Here is a 17,288-nt window from a genome sequence, read left to right as displayed (position 1 = left end):
GACACACACAGACTCACACAGACACAGATAAACACACAGGGACACATAAAGACACAGACATACAGACACATAAACACACACACACACACACACACACACTTAGATGAAGTGTGTAGATGAAGCAAGGCTCCAATAATCTCCAACAACTTTATTTCTTCTACCATAGCTTATACCCCCCAGCAAAATCTCTCAAACAGTATAAAAATTACAATGTGGCTACATTCTTTTTTTCTTTAAGTGAATGGTTACAATGAAAACAAAAACCCAGCTTGTTTTCTAAAGCACTTACATGGTTGTTTTACATATAGTAGGTAAAAGACAAAGTATTCCTATGAATCTACATATATAGATTATACCTAAGCAAATCGTTATAGAGTAACAAAAGTGTAAGTAACCAAGCTGTTTTTCTTAACCAGTTTCTCTTACTGGCAGGCTGTAATTTGCAGATACAAAGAAAAGATCATTCATCTTATTATTTATCTTAAAAAGTAATCTTATGAAAAATCTTAAGAAAATCACAAATCTAAACTTTTATACAAAACAATCCTTAGGGTGCACATCTACTTACTGACATTTTTTTTTTTTATTAAATAATGTCAGGAAGCTGAGGGCAAAAATGGGTACAAGAGAGGCATGCCATCTGCTACTAGTTGGGCTGCCATCGTTCTTGTTCCCCGACCTTAGCCACATCCCTCCATCAATAATCAGATGGGTACCTTTCTGAACTTTAAATTGTTCCCCAAGATTTTCCACATCCAGGCGGTAACAAAAACATCTTAACCTAACTTGACTAACAATCTCTGAACTCTTTCTAAGGGTGGTGGTTGAATCCTTAATCTGTTTCAGCAGCAGTGCTTGAGAAGGGTCAATTGCTAATACTGTAGGTGCCTATGACACTGCTCTTGCTAATACTGTAGGTGCCTATGACACTGCTCCGAGACGGACTGGAAGCCTTAGAATTTTCACACAACTCATGGATTATATGGGATGTGGTGCTCATAAAGTCAGGTAGAGTGAAACTCCACAGCAGCAGGAAGTCTTCAGGACACGTGGTCCTCAGGCTCTACCTCTTGGAGGCACACCCAGCACGATTGTGCTAACCAGTGGGCTTCATTCCCTGAGTTCTACAGCTGTTTGGATGATGCTCTTCTATGGCCCCCCAAGAGATATATGCAAACTGAGAGAAGGGCGATGCCACCATAGAAAGGAACCGAGCCAAGAACTGAGCAGTGAGAAATGAAGGGGCTGTGAGAGAATAATACATCAAGGGTACGTCCTCCAGGGGTGGGGAGTAGGGAGGTGTGACAGACCTATCTGTTCTAGGTCCCCCCTCCTTGGCCTGCTGGAGGCTGCCATCTTCTTCCTGTAGTTAGTTCCTCACAGCATCATCCCTCTATATATATATCTGTGTTTTAATCCCTCTTTAATGAGCACAAGTCACTGTTGTAGTGGCCTCACCTTAACTCGATCTTGGGTTGCTATGGGTCTGTATTAGTCAGGGTTCTCTAGAGTCACAGAACTTACGGATAGTCTCTATATAGTAAAGGAATTTATTGATGACTTACAGTCTGCAGTCCAATTCCCAACAATGGTTCAGTAGTAGCTGTGAATGGAAGTCCAAGGATCTAGCAGTAACTTAGTCCCACACGGCAAGCAGGCAAAAGAGCAAGAACCAGACTTCCTTCTTCCAATGTCCTTATATGGTCTCCAGCAGAAGGTGTAGCCCAGATTAAAGGTGTGTGCCACCACACCTTTAATCCCAGATGACCTTGAACTCAGAGATCTCCCTGTCTTAATCTTCTGGATTCAATCGCCACCGTGTCTCAAGATCTCCATACCAAGATCCAGATCAGAAACTTCTATCTCTCAGCCTCCAGATTAGGGTCACTGGTGAGCCTTCCAATTCTGGATTGTAGTTCATTCCAAATATAGTCAAGTTGACAACCAGGAATAGCCACTACAGGGTCCTTTTACTAAGTGAGGCCACCTTCTGTGGTGCTGGGACTGAGGACTCAAATGTCCTGGAGGTGGGGCATGGTTAGGTCCCTACCAACACAGATGTGAGTTTGAGTCTGAGCTTCACTGTCCAGTGTTTGTCTGACAACACACACAAGGTCAGTTCGCCTTTGGGAGTCTGGGTAGTGGTGGGAGATCCAGGAAGATGGACACTTAGGAGACTGGCCTTAGTCTGTGCCAGGACTTACTCATGAGTAGCGGGAGAATTGCCCAAGTTAGAATGTGATGGGTGTGGCGGTACATGCCTGTGATCTGAGTGCTTGGGAAGCAGAGACAGGGGGATTGCCACGTATTTGAGGCCATCTTCATCCACGTAGTGAATTCTAGACAAGCCAGTGCCGAATAGTGAGACCCCACTCCACTCCCTAATGTCCCTGGAAAATGAATGAATGAGAACGTGAAGGGAGATCCCAGGGCTGGGGCCAAGCTATTCTGAATATTTACTGACACACTGGCCAGCCCTTTGTTAAGGGTCTTAAGAGGAAGGACCTGCGTCCTTGCAAGGGAGGGAACAGCTTTAGGATGATGTCGTGGTTACAGCTTGATTTTTAGCGTATACATGTTGGACAGTGTTTCACTCTGGAAGCCCATTCCCTGTCTACCCTGTGCCGGGATCACGGGTGTGTACATCACAATGCTGGGTTTCCAACACTGGTTTTAGCACAAGACGCTTTGCCTGTTCACGTTGCTCAGCACTGGAGAGCTGGGGCATAACTTCATCATGTGATCAACTGAATCCGTTATTGTGGAAGGAACCTGTATTTTAGATTTTATAGCAAACTTGTTTACTTACACACCAAATCTGCTGTATAGAAGATCTGTCAGCTATTATCTAATGCTTTTCATATCTGGGAGACACAAGAGGGGTAAATGCGAGTCTCAGATTATGTTCGTGGTGACAATTGTCTTGGTTGCTCTTGGAAGTTTGGTTTTTAATTCTTAGGTATAGTGTTAATTTGAACAGCTTCATGGTGTGTTGAGCCTCCTGGGTTCTTGGTTGTCCTCAGAACCACACTGGGTTGGCTTAGAAATAGGTCCCCATGCCTTCTAAGTCTCTAATAAAAAATCTAGTCCCATGAGTCCACACTAGAGTGACAGTTTGAAGATTAGAACACCAATGCTGTACAACGTATATACGTTCTTGGACTTCAATGTCATGCTGCAGTAAATCTCGGGGAAAGCATTCTTTACTTCCTATTTTTGCCATGGGGCCTCCCCCATCTCCCGTCCCACTAAGAGCTTATATACAATTATACTTTTTAATACGTGTGTGGAGGTCTATGTGCCCATGTGTTCACATGACCATGGGTACACATATATATGTTGTACAAAGGTGGGTAGATATTAGAGATTATTCTTCTATTGTTTTCTACTTTAAAAAAAAATAGAGAGCATTTCATTGAACTTGATTGCGTAGATAGGCCAGCAATCCTCAGAAATCCCCCTGTCTCAGGTTTCATAGCACTGGGATTAAAGGTGTGTGCTACAAGACCAGATTTTTAATGCTGGAAATCTGAGCTTGGGGCCTTCACTCTTGCATGTCAAATGCTTTACTGACTCAGCCATCTCCCCAGCCCCAGTTCTTTCTTTATCTTGGGGAGCAGTGCCCTCCACTTTTGATACTTGTTATATATTTAGAACCTGGCATGGGGGTTGGGTGATGACAGCATTCTTCCAAAGAGAAAGCCTGCTCTCTTAGCAGAGAACAGGTGAGTGAGAATGGCTTCCATCACCGTGTTATTCAAGGACTCCGAAGCTATAAGAGGTGCAAACCTTTTTTATTGAATATTTTATTTATTTACATTTCAACTGTCATCCCCTTTCCAGGTTTCCCCACCGGGAACCCCCTATCCCATTCTCCCTACCCTTGCTTCTATGAGGGTGCTCCCCCACGCACCCATGCACTCCTGCCTCACCATCCTAGCATTTCCCCTACACTGAGGCATCCAGCCTTCACAGGACTAAGAGCCTCCCTTCCCATTGATGTCAGATAAGGCCATCCTCTGCTACATATGCAGCTGGAGCCATGGGTCTTTGGTTAGTGGTTTAGTCCCTGGGAGCTCTGGGGGGTCTGGTGGGTTGATATTGTTGTTCTTCCTATGAGGTTGCAAACCCCTTCAGCTCCTTCAGTCATTTTCCTAACTCCTTGGTTGGGGACCCTGTGCTCAGTCCAGTGGTTGGCTACAAACATCTGCATCTGTATGTGTGAGGCACTGGCAGAGCCTCTCAGGAGACTGCTATATCAGGCTCCTGTCAGCAAGCACTTCTTGGCATCAGCAACAGCGGCTGGGTTTGGTGTCTGCAGATGGGTGCAAACTTCTTCCTGCTGATGCATTTATCCTTCCCCCCAGTGTGATCATAGCTTAGAAAGCAGTGTCCCTGCGTTTCGGAGGATGATGATTTTAAAGTGAGCATGAGTTGATACAACAGAAAACCCTTTTCCTATATCCACGGAGAAGCTTCTTCAGTCTCTAGGTTTTCTGTTTCTGGGGGATTGCGACCTTGTGATGGGTGTGGCCTAAAGGCTTGCCACAGTCCAGAGACTTTGTGGAAAGGCCTGGAGTTAATTAGGGGCTGGATGGCACAGCCAAATGTGCCTAGTATCCACCACTCCGAAGCGGTTTGAGAACATGGACGGAGGCTCACTGAGCTTTGAAACAGGAGGGACAGAGGCTGCAAAACCGCCTCTGAGCTGAGTGAAGGAGAGCTGTGGACTTAGGATGTTGGGTTTTGTTTTTGTTTTTTTTTGTAGGAGTGTCCAGACAATTCAAAAAGAAAGGGAGTGATCAAAATAGAGGTCTTAGGCTGTCAAGATGACTTAGTGGGTGAAGGTACTTGTCACCAAGGCTGGCAAAGAGAGTCTGGTGCCCAGACCCTAGATGGTGGAGAGAGAGAACCAACTTGTGCAAGTTGTCCTTTGACCTACATATGTACATTTTTAGTGTATATGAATTTACACACAGATGACACAGACACACACAGACACAGACATATATACACACACAGACACACAATACACACACACATAGACACACAGATACACAGATACACACACACACATNNACACACAGATACACACAGATACACACAGACACACATGCACACACAGACACATAGATACACAATACACACACAGATACAGGACACACGCACACATAGACACACAGATACACACACACATACACACACACACACACAACTAAAAATTAGATTCTTCTTCAGTAGCTCAGAGAAGAAAGGCTGGCTCACAGACGCAGGCCAGCAGATGTTCTCATGGTCCACACTGTGGGAACACAAGGATGAGTTCATTAGGGAGTGACTGGGAGCTGGCCTCTCTGTGATTTCTGCTGCTAGGAATGTGGAAACAGAGTGGAGGTATGAGGACTGAAGCCGTCCATATGGGAAGACCAGCCTACCACGGAGATGGGCCTCCCATAGAGAGCTCTTATTTAAAACCATGTGAGCTGGCTCACGCTCAGACTCCCTTTTCTTTCCCAACGCCCAGTGACTTGATTTGGGGATGTACTTCTCAGGGCTGAGAATGCGGTCTCCTTGGAACACAGCCTTAATCTATAGTTGATGGGCTGGATGCAGCCAGCACCAGATAACCCCGACTGCCTTGCTCAGAAGGCAGGTCCCAAGCTTGAGTGAACCCAAGAATAACAGCTCCATTATCTGCTGTAGCTGAGTTGGGGCGGGCTTGACACTGAATTTTCTTTAACCCCTTCTTTAGGAATGAAGATCGTTCTTTTTTTTTTTTTTTTTTTTCAGGATAATTATAAATTGTGTGGGGAAACCTACTCATTACTCTGTATGATCAGGGCAAAATACTGAGTGGGTTTTGAAACCTAACTTGTCCCTAAGTGTGTAAGGAAATTAATTCAAGAGGAAATAGCAAAGCCATCATCTTATAATCAGGCTCTCCCCCAGCAACTGTGTCCTCATTCCAGGAACCAGAATGCCCTTCCTGGAAGGACATTTTCATTCTGAACGCACTGCTTTGATCTAGGATCTGTTGCTTTACAACACGTTCAAAACTTTCTTGTAATCTGACTTTAATCAAGACTCATTAACCTGATGTTTAGATTCATATAGACATTTCAGATTTCAAAAAAAAATATCATGGCCTAAGCATTCTGGCTTTTTAAAGTTTAAGGGAATTTTCCTAAAGGGCCAAGCTACATGTTTCACATTTCTTTGCTTCCATGTTAGATTCTCCATGCGGTGATCCAATTAAAAATGTGTAATGTAGCAGAAAAGGATGGAAAGATAGACTTTGAATTTGTGTTTTAAGCTGTAATTAGGATTTTGGCTTGGAATGGAACCATAAGAGGGATCTAGGGACCAGAGTCTATCTCCTGATGCTGCATAGACCATGTTTAGAGATGGCCATGTGTAAAATGACCATTTTGACTTTCAAGTGGGAAGTGTTTTAAAATTCCAGCATTTCAGTGTTGGAATCACTTTCAGCGCTATGGCCCTCACCGCCTGACTGCATTTGCTTTTGGCAGAGGGTCAATAAACAGAAAAAGCTCATTTATTTACTCATTCACTGACACACACACAAAAAAAAATCCCACAAAAATAGGAAAAGCATGTCTGTGGTTCCTAGAAAATCAGTCTACCGTCTTGTCAGTTTCTCAAGGAGACCAAGTTTGTTGAAGTGAATTGCTTGTAAGACAGGAAGGAAATTCAGACATGCCCCTGCAACATGCAAAAACCACTAGGGTGTGAAAAAGGCTAGATGAAAAGACAAGTGCCCGGGAATCCATCCCATCATCAGCCACCAAACCCAGATACTAATGCACATGCCAGCAAGATTCTGCTGAAATGACCCTGATATAGTGGCCTCTTGTGAGGTTATGCCAGTGCCTGGCAAACACAGAAGTGGATGCTCACAGTCAGCTATTGGATGGAGCACAGGGCCCCCAATGGAGGAGCTAGAGAAAGTACCCAAGGAGCTGAAGGGGGATGCAACCCTGTAGGTGGAACAACAATATGAACTAACCAGTACCCCCTGAGCTCGTGTCTCTAGCTGCATATGTAGCAGAAGAAGGCCTAATCGGCCATCATTGGGAAGAGAGGCCCCTTGGTCTTGTAAACTTTATATGACCCAGCATAGGGGAAGGCCAAGGCCAAGTAGTGGGAGTGGGTGGGTAGGGGAGCAGGGGGGCAGGGGGTGTATAGGGAACTTTTGGGATAGCATTTGAAATGTAAATAAAGAAAATAATAATAAAAAAAAAAACAAGGAAAAAAAAAAAAAAAAACAAGACAAGTGCTTTAATGGTGTGGTCAAGAGGCACCGGGAGCCATTGAATTCCCAGAGGAAGCGATGACCAGGACCACAGAGTAGGGGTTACATGTGTCAGGGAATATGTGTTCGGTGACTATAGGATTTTCGTTTTGGCAAGTTAGGGAGATTAACATCATCCACAGACCTACAGACCTGATCCTATGATAATGGTCATGATGGGCTGGGTGAGGTCAGAGATGGGACATTTACTAGGATATACAGTGTTCTGGTTTTGAATCTGTACCAATAAATACATAGATATATGAGTAAATGCTAAGGTGCTAAATTTTATGTTATATGTATTTTAGTGCCATTTTATCCTGAAAAAAGAATCACTGGCTGGGACCTGGATCAGTCAGCCGTGCTGGCTTTGTCAGCACACACAAAGGCCTGAGTTCAACTCCCCAGTACCACTTACGATTAGGCGTGGTGGTATATGCTTGTGGTCCCAACACTGGGGAGATGGGTGGAGGATGAACAGTCACACTCAGTTACGTAGTAAGTCCGAGTTGAGCTGAGGTCTAAGGGGGAAGAAGTGACTTGGCAGCACACGGATTTCTTTCCTGGGATCCTCTGGGATGAGTCATTCTGTATGGTCCTCTCTTCATCCTCCTAGGTTGATCACCACCAGAACTGCATGTGCCAAATTAAGCCAGAAAAGTTGGCTTCAGGCTGTGGCAGGCCAGCGAGTGGAAGGAAAGAACTTACTAGAAAGTGTGTTCTCTGGAAAAGTCCCAGGCTGAGGCGTGTCCCCACTGGGGGGAGGGGGGGAACCGCTTTAGTCGATAGAATATAGGTGAATGCCAAATGTAGGTTTAGGAGCCTGTGCTGATGGTCCCTTAACAGCAGCCCATGGTCCTCTTGGCAAAGATTTGCTTTTGAGCTTCATTCGGTGTGTTTGTACAAGCTGTCTGTTCCCCTCTGCTGGGCTCAGAAAGCGTGGTTTAATAGAGGTCGAAAATCAAGGTCTACCCTGCAGCTTCCTGAACAGTCTCGCTTATCCTCTTCAGTAAACTCTTGTCTGGTGGGATTTTCTGTGGTAACATTTATACTCTGATGTACTTGAACTGTGGCTGTTGGAATTAAATATTTGATTTTATTTTAATGTAAATTTAAGTAGTTGGTGTGACTAGTGGGCACCTTGGACAGAACAGCTCTGGGTCATCCTTGGGTGTATGGCTCTTATGTAGTTCATCCTGAACCCAGGACCACACAGTCCAGTTTAGTTCTGAGAAGACTGAAGAATTCACAGCTGCTTAGACCAGAGGAAAAAGTTTTCATCTTAAAATAGGATATTAGATCACACAAACTTGGACAGATACAGTACTTTTGTTTGATTAACAAACTGTTAATCCCATTAATGATTGATGACTTTTCATGGAATTCCTGCAATAGGACATGTTGTATTTCATAACGATGTTTTAGACAATGCCTTAAAAAGAAGTGCTCTTGCAAGGCCACAGTGGTACACACCTTTGATCCCAGTACTCAGGAGGCAGAGGCATCTGGAAGCTCTGAGTTCAAGGCCAGCCTGGTTTACAATGTAAGTTCCAGGATGGCCAGGGCTACAAAGAGAAACCCTGTCTTGAAAAAAAAAACAAATAGACAAGCAAACAAACAAACAAAGTTTTAAGTTGGGGTGTAGGTCAGTGGTAGGCTGCCTGCCTTTTGTATCTGTCAAGTCACAAAAAGCCAGGAGGAACCAGAAATACCCCTCATAGCGAAAAAGCGAGACTAAGAAGAGCCCTGTGGTTATAGATCTTCAACATTCTGGAGAAATTAGGGAGAAAATAAAGACCAGAGTCCCTTGGGGAGGAGGATAAAGACGGATAAGTAGTCAGGGACTTTTAGGGTAGCGAAACTGCCCATAAGTCCCCACAGTGGTGGCTATGGGCCACAATGCATTTAGCCCAGCCTCAAATGCACAGTGCATGCAAGCATGAACCGCAGTGCGGGCTGTGGGTCGGGGTTCTGGCGGTGTGTATAGGCAGGTTCTTTAACCGAAGCAAACGTCAGCCACAGCTGTAGACAGGGCTCCACCACACATACAGGGTGCTGACACGGGTCCCAACTGGGAGAGCCTGGGAAGGGAGCCAGGCTGTGACTTGAGTCAGCCTGTGCTCTCTCTGCCTTGACTGACCCCTGTCTGTTTCCTTGCTGTGTCTGCCCTACTCTGGGGACATGAGCTAACTGTCTCAGTCAGCAGTTAGCACGCTCCTCCCTTGTAAGCACAGGCCAGGCGCTTGGGGACACAGCACTATCTTAGCTCTACTTCCCCAGTGCACAAAGGCTCGGGATCCTAAGGAGGTGGGTGGGCTCCTGGAGGTAGCAAATGGAACACTTCGCACTTGGGGGAGTTCTGAAATGGGCGTGCAGTAAAGGCCTTGGCTGTTTTTGGTGCTTCGGAAAAACTGGGGCCTTCAAGCCAGCAAGAGCTCTGTCACTAAGCCACACCCCTGAAAGTTTATACAAGTTAGTGGGTAGGATTATTTCTTTCTTTCTCTGCAGTGCCCTGTGTGATTGGGCTCCTGGGAATTGGAGTGGCTCCCCAAACTCTGGAGTCCCTTTAGACTGGTGTTCTGTTAGTGGGAACCCCATTTTAGCTGGGGCTTATGGGACTTGGCTAACCCTGTGTTGTGCCCTCAGAGGTGCCTCATGCAGACCCTAGGGACCCCCTAGCAAGGTCCAAGGTCACCTCAGGGGCCTGCCTGTCACTTAATGGAGGGAGAAATTCCTCAGAGCTTTTCCGTGTCCAGAGGTTGCCGCCTGATGTTTTCCAGCTGTTGCTGCTGTCGCATTTACCTGGAGATGTTGTCAGGAAGACAACCCAAAGGGGACCTCAAGACCCCTGCAAATGGCTGACCCAGGTCAGATGGGCAGTAGGCCAGGCCGTCAGAGCAGGGTGGAAACTCAGATGACCCGGCTGTGGGATGAGCTTCCTTACAGTGACAGCACATTGGGAACAGGTCCTTCCTCACCCTCCAGCTCCTGGTTCAGGGTTAAGGGGAGGCTCCAGTGGCATGGGTGGGGTGCAGCCTACCACTCTGTTTTCTTCCAAGGGACAAAGTCTGTTCTGCTGGGTGCAGCCTTATCTGAAAGGTTTCCTGCAGGCTGTCATCTACTGGCAGACCCGTACGCCAACACATTTTCGCATTCCACTTGAATGCTCCGAGGAGCAAGAGTTCCTCTGAGGTTACACATTCCTCTAGCGTGATGTTCTCCTCAAGTCTGCAGGATGTGCAATCGTCCCTCTGTGTGCAGGGATTCCATGGGTGGAGGTGGGAGGAAGCCCAAGGCTGGTGTCTATCTGGACTGAAGGAGATGCTCAAGCAGGAGCCTGCTGTGCGGGGAGGTCAGATGCGTCCTCCCACAGGATTTAGGGCTTTCTGGAATATCTCCAGGTAGGCTGCTGCCTTGAGCCGAGGGAAACTGCCAGAGAGTAGCTGGCTGTTATTGCATGCTGGAAGGGTGTATGTGTTACAGAAGAACCCAAAAGTTTCCATTCCAACCACTCGAGAATGAACTTGGGCAACGCATCTTACCTGCAAGTCTCCGTTTTCTTGTTTGTGACAAGTGGGCAAATATACGCAGTAGAGCCCATGTGATTGTCTTTTAACGTTTAAAATGAGTTATGTGTGTGCACATGTGAATGTCTATGTGTGAGTGTGTATAAGTGTGAGTGTGTATAAGTGTGAGTATGTGTGAGAGTGTATGACTGTGTGAATGAGCATGTGTGAGGGTGTGTGTGCCTGTATGTGTGTGAGAGAATGTATGTGTGTTTGAAAGTATGTCTGTGTGTGTCAGTGTGCATGTGTGAGTATGTATGTATGAGAGTATGAATATGAATGACTCCATGCATGTGTGTTAGAGTGTGCGTGTGTAAATGTATGTGATGTGTGAGTGTATCTGAGTGTGTATGGTGTATGCATGTGTGTAGTGTTTATGATTTGTGTAAGTCTGTCTGTATGTGGGAGTACAAGTGTGTGTGAGTGTGGTGTTTTTTAGTGTATATGTCAGTGTGTATGTACATACTAGCATATGTGTGAGTATGTTTGAGCGTATGTCTGAATGTGTATGTGTGTGCATATGTGTTTGTGTATGTGTTCATGTGTAAGAGCATGAATGTATATACGTGCACACGTGTGTGAGCATGTGTGTGTGTACATGTGGATATGTGGATATTAGAGGAAGACTTGCCTCTTCTCTTCTACCATGTGGCTCATGCAGTCTGTGAGGTAGCTCAATGGCAAGTGTCTTTACTCCCTGAGCCCTCTCACTGGCCTGTCAAGGACACTGAAACATCTTCCTTCCTGCTCTGAGCTCCGGATCCCTTGCGATCGCCTTTGCTTTTCCCTTCACTTGCTAGACTTCCTCTTTGGTTCATCTCAGGAGCATCTCTAAATTCATATACTCAAGGCCCACCCCAGGCCCATTTCAGAAACTCCTCTGGGGTACAGATTCTGATACTGGAGTTGAGAACTGCTACCCTGGGGACAGCTAAGCAGGAGCTTTTCAGGAATTCCGTGGTGGGGAAAGCCTTCATGGAGGGCTCAGGGTTGTACTTTTGACCACTGGGAAACACTGTTCCCTGTAGGAATTCCTAATTTTCTCAGGAATATAACTTTGAGTGCACAGCTGGAGTTGGTCTGGAGTTGCCTGGTTGATTGCGCCCCACCACAAGACACCAGCTCATTCCAAGTCCCCCCTAGAGCAGCACATAGCAACCCCAAGGAAGCTATGTGAAGCCCGTTGCTCTCTGGAAACTGGCTCACAGAGAAGTCCAGCTGTTGGTCTAGTGTGGAAAGAGAGAAAGAGAGAGGATCAAGAGGAGATGGCTCCAGGCCAGAAGCTGAAAGTTGAGTTGAGTGTAAGGAGGCTGTCCTGTGTGGTTGGGCTTTTGTCTATGCTGTGAGCAGAGGTCTGGCTGAACCCCTTGTCTCTGGTCCTCGTGTATGCTTGAGCTGCTGGACTGTTACTGTCCCAGACCCAGTTACAGAATTTTATAGCTCCCCGGGAAGGTCTCTGGTATCAAGAAAACTTCCTTTTCTTTTCTTTTCTCTTTTCTTTTCTTTTCTTTTCTTCTCTTTTCTTTTCTTTTCTTTTCTTTTTTCTTTTCTTTTTTCTCTTCTCTTCTCTTCTTTTCTTTTCTTTCTTCCCCCTCTCTCTCCCCTTCCCTCTCTCCCTCCCTCCTTCTCTCTCTCTCTCTTTCTTTCTTTTCAAAACAGCAAACCACAGGTTCATGCTAGTCAAGTGTACCACTGAGCTACACTGCCACTCCTGGCACATGAGCTGTAAACAGGGCTTCAGAGCCTCTCTGCTAGTCAGTCAGTTTTCATGGAGGGAAGGTTTCCTTTGACAGAAGGTTTCAGAGGTTGGTGTTAACACGTGGCTGGCTCTGTTGCTTTGGGGCCTGGGTTGAGGTAGCAGATCCCGATGGACCATGTGAAGGGCTAAGGTTTTAATGTCCCCTTCAAGGGCACACTCCCAATGACCTAATTTCCTCCCTCTAGGTCCTGCCTGCCTCCTTAAGGTTCTACCACAGGCCGGCAATCCAACCTTACTCATGTGAGCCTTTGGGGCATTCATCTAAGCTGTAGCAGCTTCCAAATTTCTGCCCTTGGAAGCATGGGTCAAGACTCCTTTATAAAGAGTTGTGAGTGCCCTTGCCAATGTCCCATAGGAAAAAAGATATATAGGGGACTCTGGGAGCTCATGGCAGGCGGGGCTTTGGGGAAACCCAAAAAACACAAAACAACCCAGAGTTGCACCAGAATAGTATCCCTAAAGAGCTGTGGGTGGCAGAACAGAAATTGCTGGTGAAGTAAAAACTCATTTTGAAGCTTGGTTTATACCTGTATTGCACAGATATCGTGGGGATGGGTTCTTTCCCTGGATGTAAGACATGGAAAACCCAGATCTGGTGGCACTCAGGAGGCTGAGGGAGGAGGATTGCAAGTTGGGGGCTACTTTTGGCCTACATAGCAAGACCCTGTCCAAACCAACCAACCAACCAACCAACCAACCAACCAACCAACCAACCAACTACCCAACCACCCACCAAACCAAAATAAAACAATAAGGAGTAGGGAGGGATGCAGGCTACCGAACTTAATGCTGGATGGAAACAACTTAGAGGTGGAAGGTGGTTTTATTTTGCCCGACGCTTTTGAAGGTCCAGTCCATGGTTGCATGGATTCACACTCTTGAACAGAACTATTAGCAGGGAGAGAGCATAAGATAGAGGATGGTTGGGTGGAGCAGTAGGGGATTAATCCTACTCTAATCGCCCTGCATTCCTTGCTACCCATCCCAAAGTTCAGGGTTCCAAAGTGAAACACACACACACATACACACACACACACACACACACACACACACACACACACAGAGTCTTAGATTTTAATATGCTTTAAACAACTCAATGCTAACACCTCACACCCCTCATATTCCTGAGTTATTGCTTACTAAAATCTATATTCCATCTTTGCTACCCTAGACTCAATGATGGGGGGAAGTTGGGGCCATTCTCCCCTGGCTCTTACATTTCAGTTGTCTCTCTGTCCCGTGCTTTTCCCAGCATGGAAAAATTGCTGCATCCTCTCCCTCTTTCTGTCTCCTTGCCTGCAAACCCTAAAGTCCCACTTCTGTTTCCTTGCCCAGCCACTGAGGTGACTTTATTTACCAATCAGAACCAACAGGGAGCAGGGTCCCTCAGCATCTTTTTTTTTTTTTTTTAAGCTTTATTTATTTAGTGTACATGATTACATTGTAGCTGTCTTCAGACACACCAGAAGGGAGCATCGGATCCCATTACAGATGTTTGTGAGCCACCATAGAACTCAGCACTTCTAGAAGAGCAGTCATTGCTCTTAGCCACTGAGCCATCTCTCCAGCCCGACCCTCAGCCTCTTACATGTGGATGGATTTTCATGCAGTTTTGGGAACTCGATTAACATAATACAAGCATTAGAGCAAATCCACAACAGCTGAGCGGGAAGCGGGGCATGTGTGAAGAGAAGGAGGCAGGGATCATAGACTTCCAAGAGCCTGACTCCTCCAGCTAGGCTCCACTTAAGGCCTTCAGGACCCCCCACAATAGTGCTACCATTCAGGGACAAAGTATTTATAGCAGAGCCTATGCAGGACATTTCACATCATAACAAGGGCCAGCATGGAAGGACTGGAGACTCTTTTAATAACTAGTGGCCACTAAAGTGAGACCCTATTTTCTCTGTCTTTAGGTATCGGGTAAACTTTAGACCCAGATTTGTCACTAGGTACAAGATAGTGACACAGTTGGAATGGAGGTGCTGTCCTGGCTTTAGAGGACCAGATTGTCAAGAAGGTCCCAAAGACCGCATGAAGACCCCCCGGCCCCCACCAGCTCGACCAAAAAACAACCTGAAGAAAGCCACAGGTAACATCTCATTGGTACCCTCTGTGGGTGGTCACATCTGATGTCCCTGGTGTTGTTACCAAGGGCAGGGTCTGTAATGGACGACTGAGCAAATGCTTGTGTAGAGGGATTGTTATCTGAAGGGGCAGGAGAGGTTGGGTGGCACATATTTCCTTGCAAGTAAATTTCCTCATTAGGGTCACTTGTAGCTTAGCCAGGGGTGGTGGTGCACATCTGGGAGGCGGAGGCAGGAGGATCACAGAGAATCTGATGCCAGCCTGGGCTACAAAGTGAGATCTTGTCTCCATAAATGAATAAATCGGTGAACGGATAATATAAAGATAAATAGATGTGCCCCCTCTCTGTTTGGATGATCTGTTTGCAAAGCTGAGCCCAAGTCAGAAGTCTCAGGAGCTGCTCGCCTTTGCTCTTAAAGCTTCAAGGTTTGAAATGAGTAATGAGTCGAAATATTTTTGTAAAGTAGATTGTTAATTAAATAAATTTTATTCCTAAAGCAGTGCATATACATGGGTGAATGTATGTTTGTGAATGTGTGCTTTGTAAAGCACAGGAAAATATATGTTTTAAATTTAAAATAGTAAATTTTCAGATAGTAAATGTGTTTGAGGCAATGGTTTGATATAGCATGTACCGTGGAGGGATGCCCTCATTAAGTTAGTCAGTCAATCCCCTGCCCAGAAAGAAAAACAAAAAGTGCTTTAGATCTCTGGAATGTGTTCATGCTAATAGCCAAATTGGGTGCCTTTGGTCAGCATCTCACCATTTCCCCCAACCCCAGTCCCTGGAACCCTCCTTTCCTTGTGGCTCTGAGTTTGACTCTTTTTTGGTTTTTAAAGACAGGGTTTCTCTGTATAGCCCTGGCTGTCCTGGAACTCACCTTGTAGACCAGGCTGGCCTCAAACTCAGACATCTGCCTGCCTCTGCCTCCCGAGTGCTGGGATTAAAGGTGTGCGCCACCACGCCCAGCCTGAGTTTGACTCTTTAGATCTCATGCATAAGTAAAGTCCTATGTATTTATCTTTCTGTGCTAGGATTATAGTACTTACACAATGCCCTCCAGGTTTATCTTCTTGCCTCAAGTGGCTAGACTCTGTTTCTCTCTCTTGCTCTCTCTCTCTCTCTCTCTCTCTCTCTCTTGTGTGTGTGTGTGTGTGTGTGTGTGTGTGTGTGTGTGATATTTGCAGGTCCCTACAGAGCCCAGAAGAGGGCATTTGGTTGGTCCCTTGGTTGTGAATTATTGTGAGCTACCCTATATGGGAGCCAGGAACTGAACTCCTCAGACCTTCTCTGGAAGAGCAGCAAATGTTCTTAACCTCTAAGCCTTCTCTTTAGCCCTTTATCCATAGATGAATACCAATACTGTGGTAGGTGAATTTGAAAGTGAAGCCCTACTGTGGTGTTTTTATGTCATTAACAGCAGCATGCAGGAGGCAGAGTTCAGAGAGACAGACTGTGAATTTAAGTATCTCAAAAATGCCTGTACTATTTGATCTTCTTTATCTGGCAAGCTTGGTATTTGGAATAAATCTATCAGGAGGAAAACACAGTTACTGACCCATCTAAGATAAGCATTGGAAGGTTATGGCAAGACATTGTGACAGATACTCTGTAGGAGGTGTCAAGTAGGGGCCTGTTGAATCCCAGAATAATTTTAAGTTCAGGTTTTATTTTATCTTTTCTTTTTCATATTGTATATATGTAGCTTCACAAATCAATCCGTTTAATGAGGAACAGTGGTGGATAGTCCTTTTCCCTTTCTGCCTCCTGGGCTGAGGATTGAACCGAGGGCCTTGTTCACAGAAGACAGATGCTCTACCCTTGAGCCACGTTTTCAGCTCACTAGAGTACTAGCTGAGTCTAGGGCTTTGCCTCGTGTCTGCTGTCTTCTCATTGTGAACGGTGCAGGTGTATGTAACTCTCTTTGCCCGCTGCACAACAGTGTTTTCCAGCTTCTGTGCATGATGGTTTTTTGTTCTGTACAATGTAGTAGTGACGTAGGCTCTATAGCCAAGTCCTGGAGTGCACTAGGAGTTCCTTAGAGTTGGTAATTGTATATGTTCTCCCTTTGATTGGTGTTTAATGCTTTTATCCCTATTTTAATCCAAATTTGTCTCTGGTTATCTTCATGGCCCCTCGTCCAGACATAGCAACGCATTTGCTTGAAGAGATTCCTCCAGCATCCTCTCAGTAAACCGTAACTAGTCATCCTCCGTCTATCCTCTCAGTCATCCATAACTAGTCATCCTCTGTCTATCCTCAGTCATCCGTAACTAGTCATCCTCCATCTATCCTCTCAGTCATCTATAACTAGTCATCCTCCATCTATCCTCTCAGTCATCTATAACTAGTCATCCTCCATCTATCATCTCAGTCATCTATAACTAGTCATCCTCCATCTATCCTCTCAGTCATCCATAACTAGTCATCCTCCGTCTATCATCTCAGTCATCCATAACTAGTCATCCTCCATCTATCCTCTCAGTCATCCATAACTAGTCATCCTCCATTTATCCTCTCAGTCATCCATAACTAGTCATCCTCCATCTATCATCTCAGTCATCC

At 45.6% G+C, this 17,288-nt stretch overlaps 1 protein-coding gene across 1 annotated transcript in view; it reads left to right on the top strand.

The window, feature by feature from the left end:
• Nucleotides 1–17,288, top strand: part of Emilin2 (elastin microfibril interfacer 2) — a 57,012-nt gene that overhangs the window by 16,943 nt on the left and 22,781 nt on the right. Inside the window, exon 3 of the mRNA XM_021217560.1 lies at nt 14,551–14,726. Coding sequence (XP_021073219.1) covers nt 14,551–14,726 — 176 coding nt within the window. The remainder of the gene's footprint in view (nt 1–14,550; nt 14,727–17,288) is intronic.

The sequence above is a fragment of the Mus pahari genome, chromosome 18 (genome assembly GCF_900095145.1).
Source record: "Mus pahari chromosome 18, PAHARI_EIJ_v1.1, whole genome shotgun sequence".
NCBI lineage: Eukaryota > Metazoa > Chordata > Mammalia > Rodentia > Muridae > Mus > Mus pahari.
Note: the sequence above shows the minus strand (reverse complement) of the source record. Positions and strands in the feature narration are given on the sequence as shown.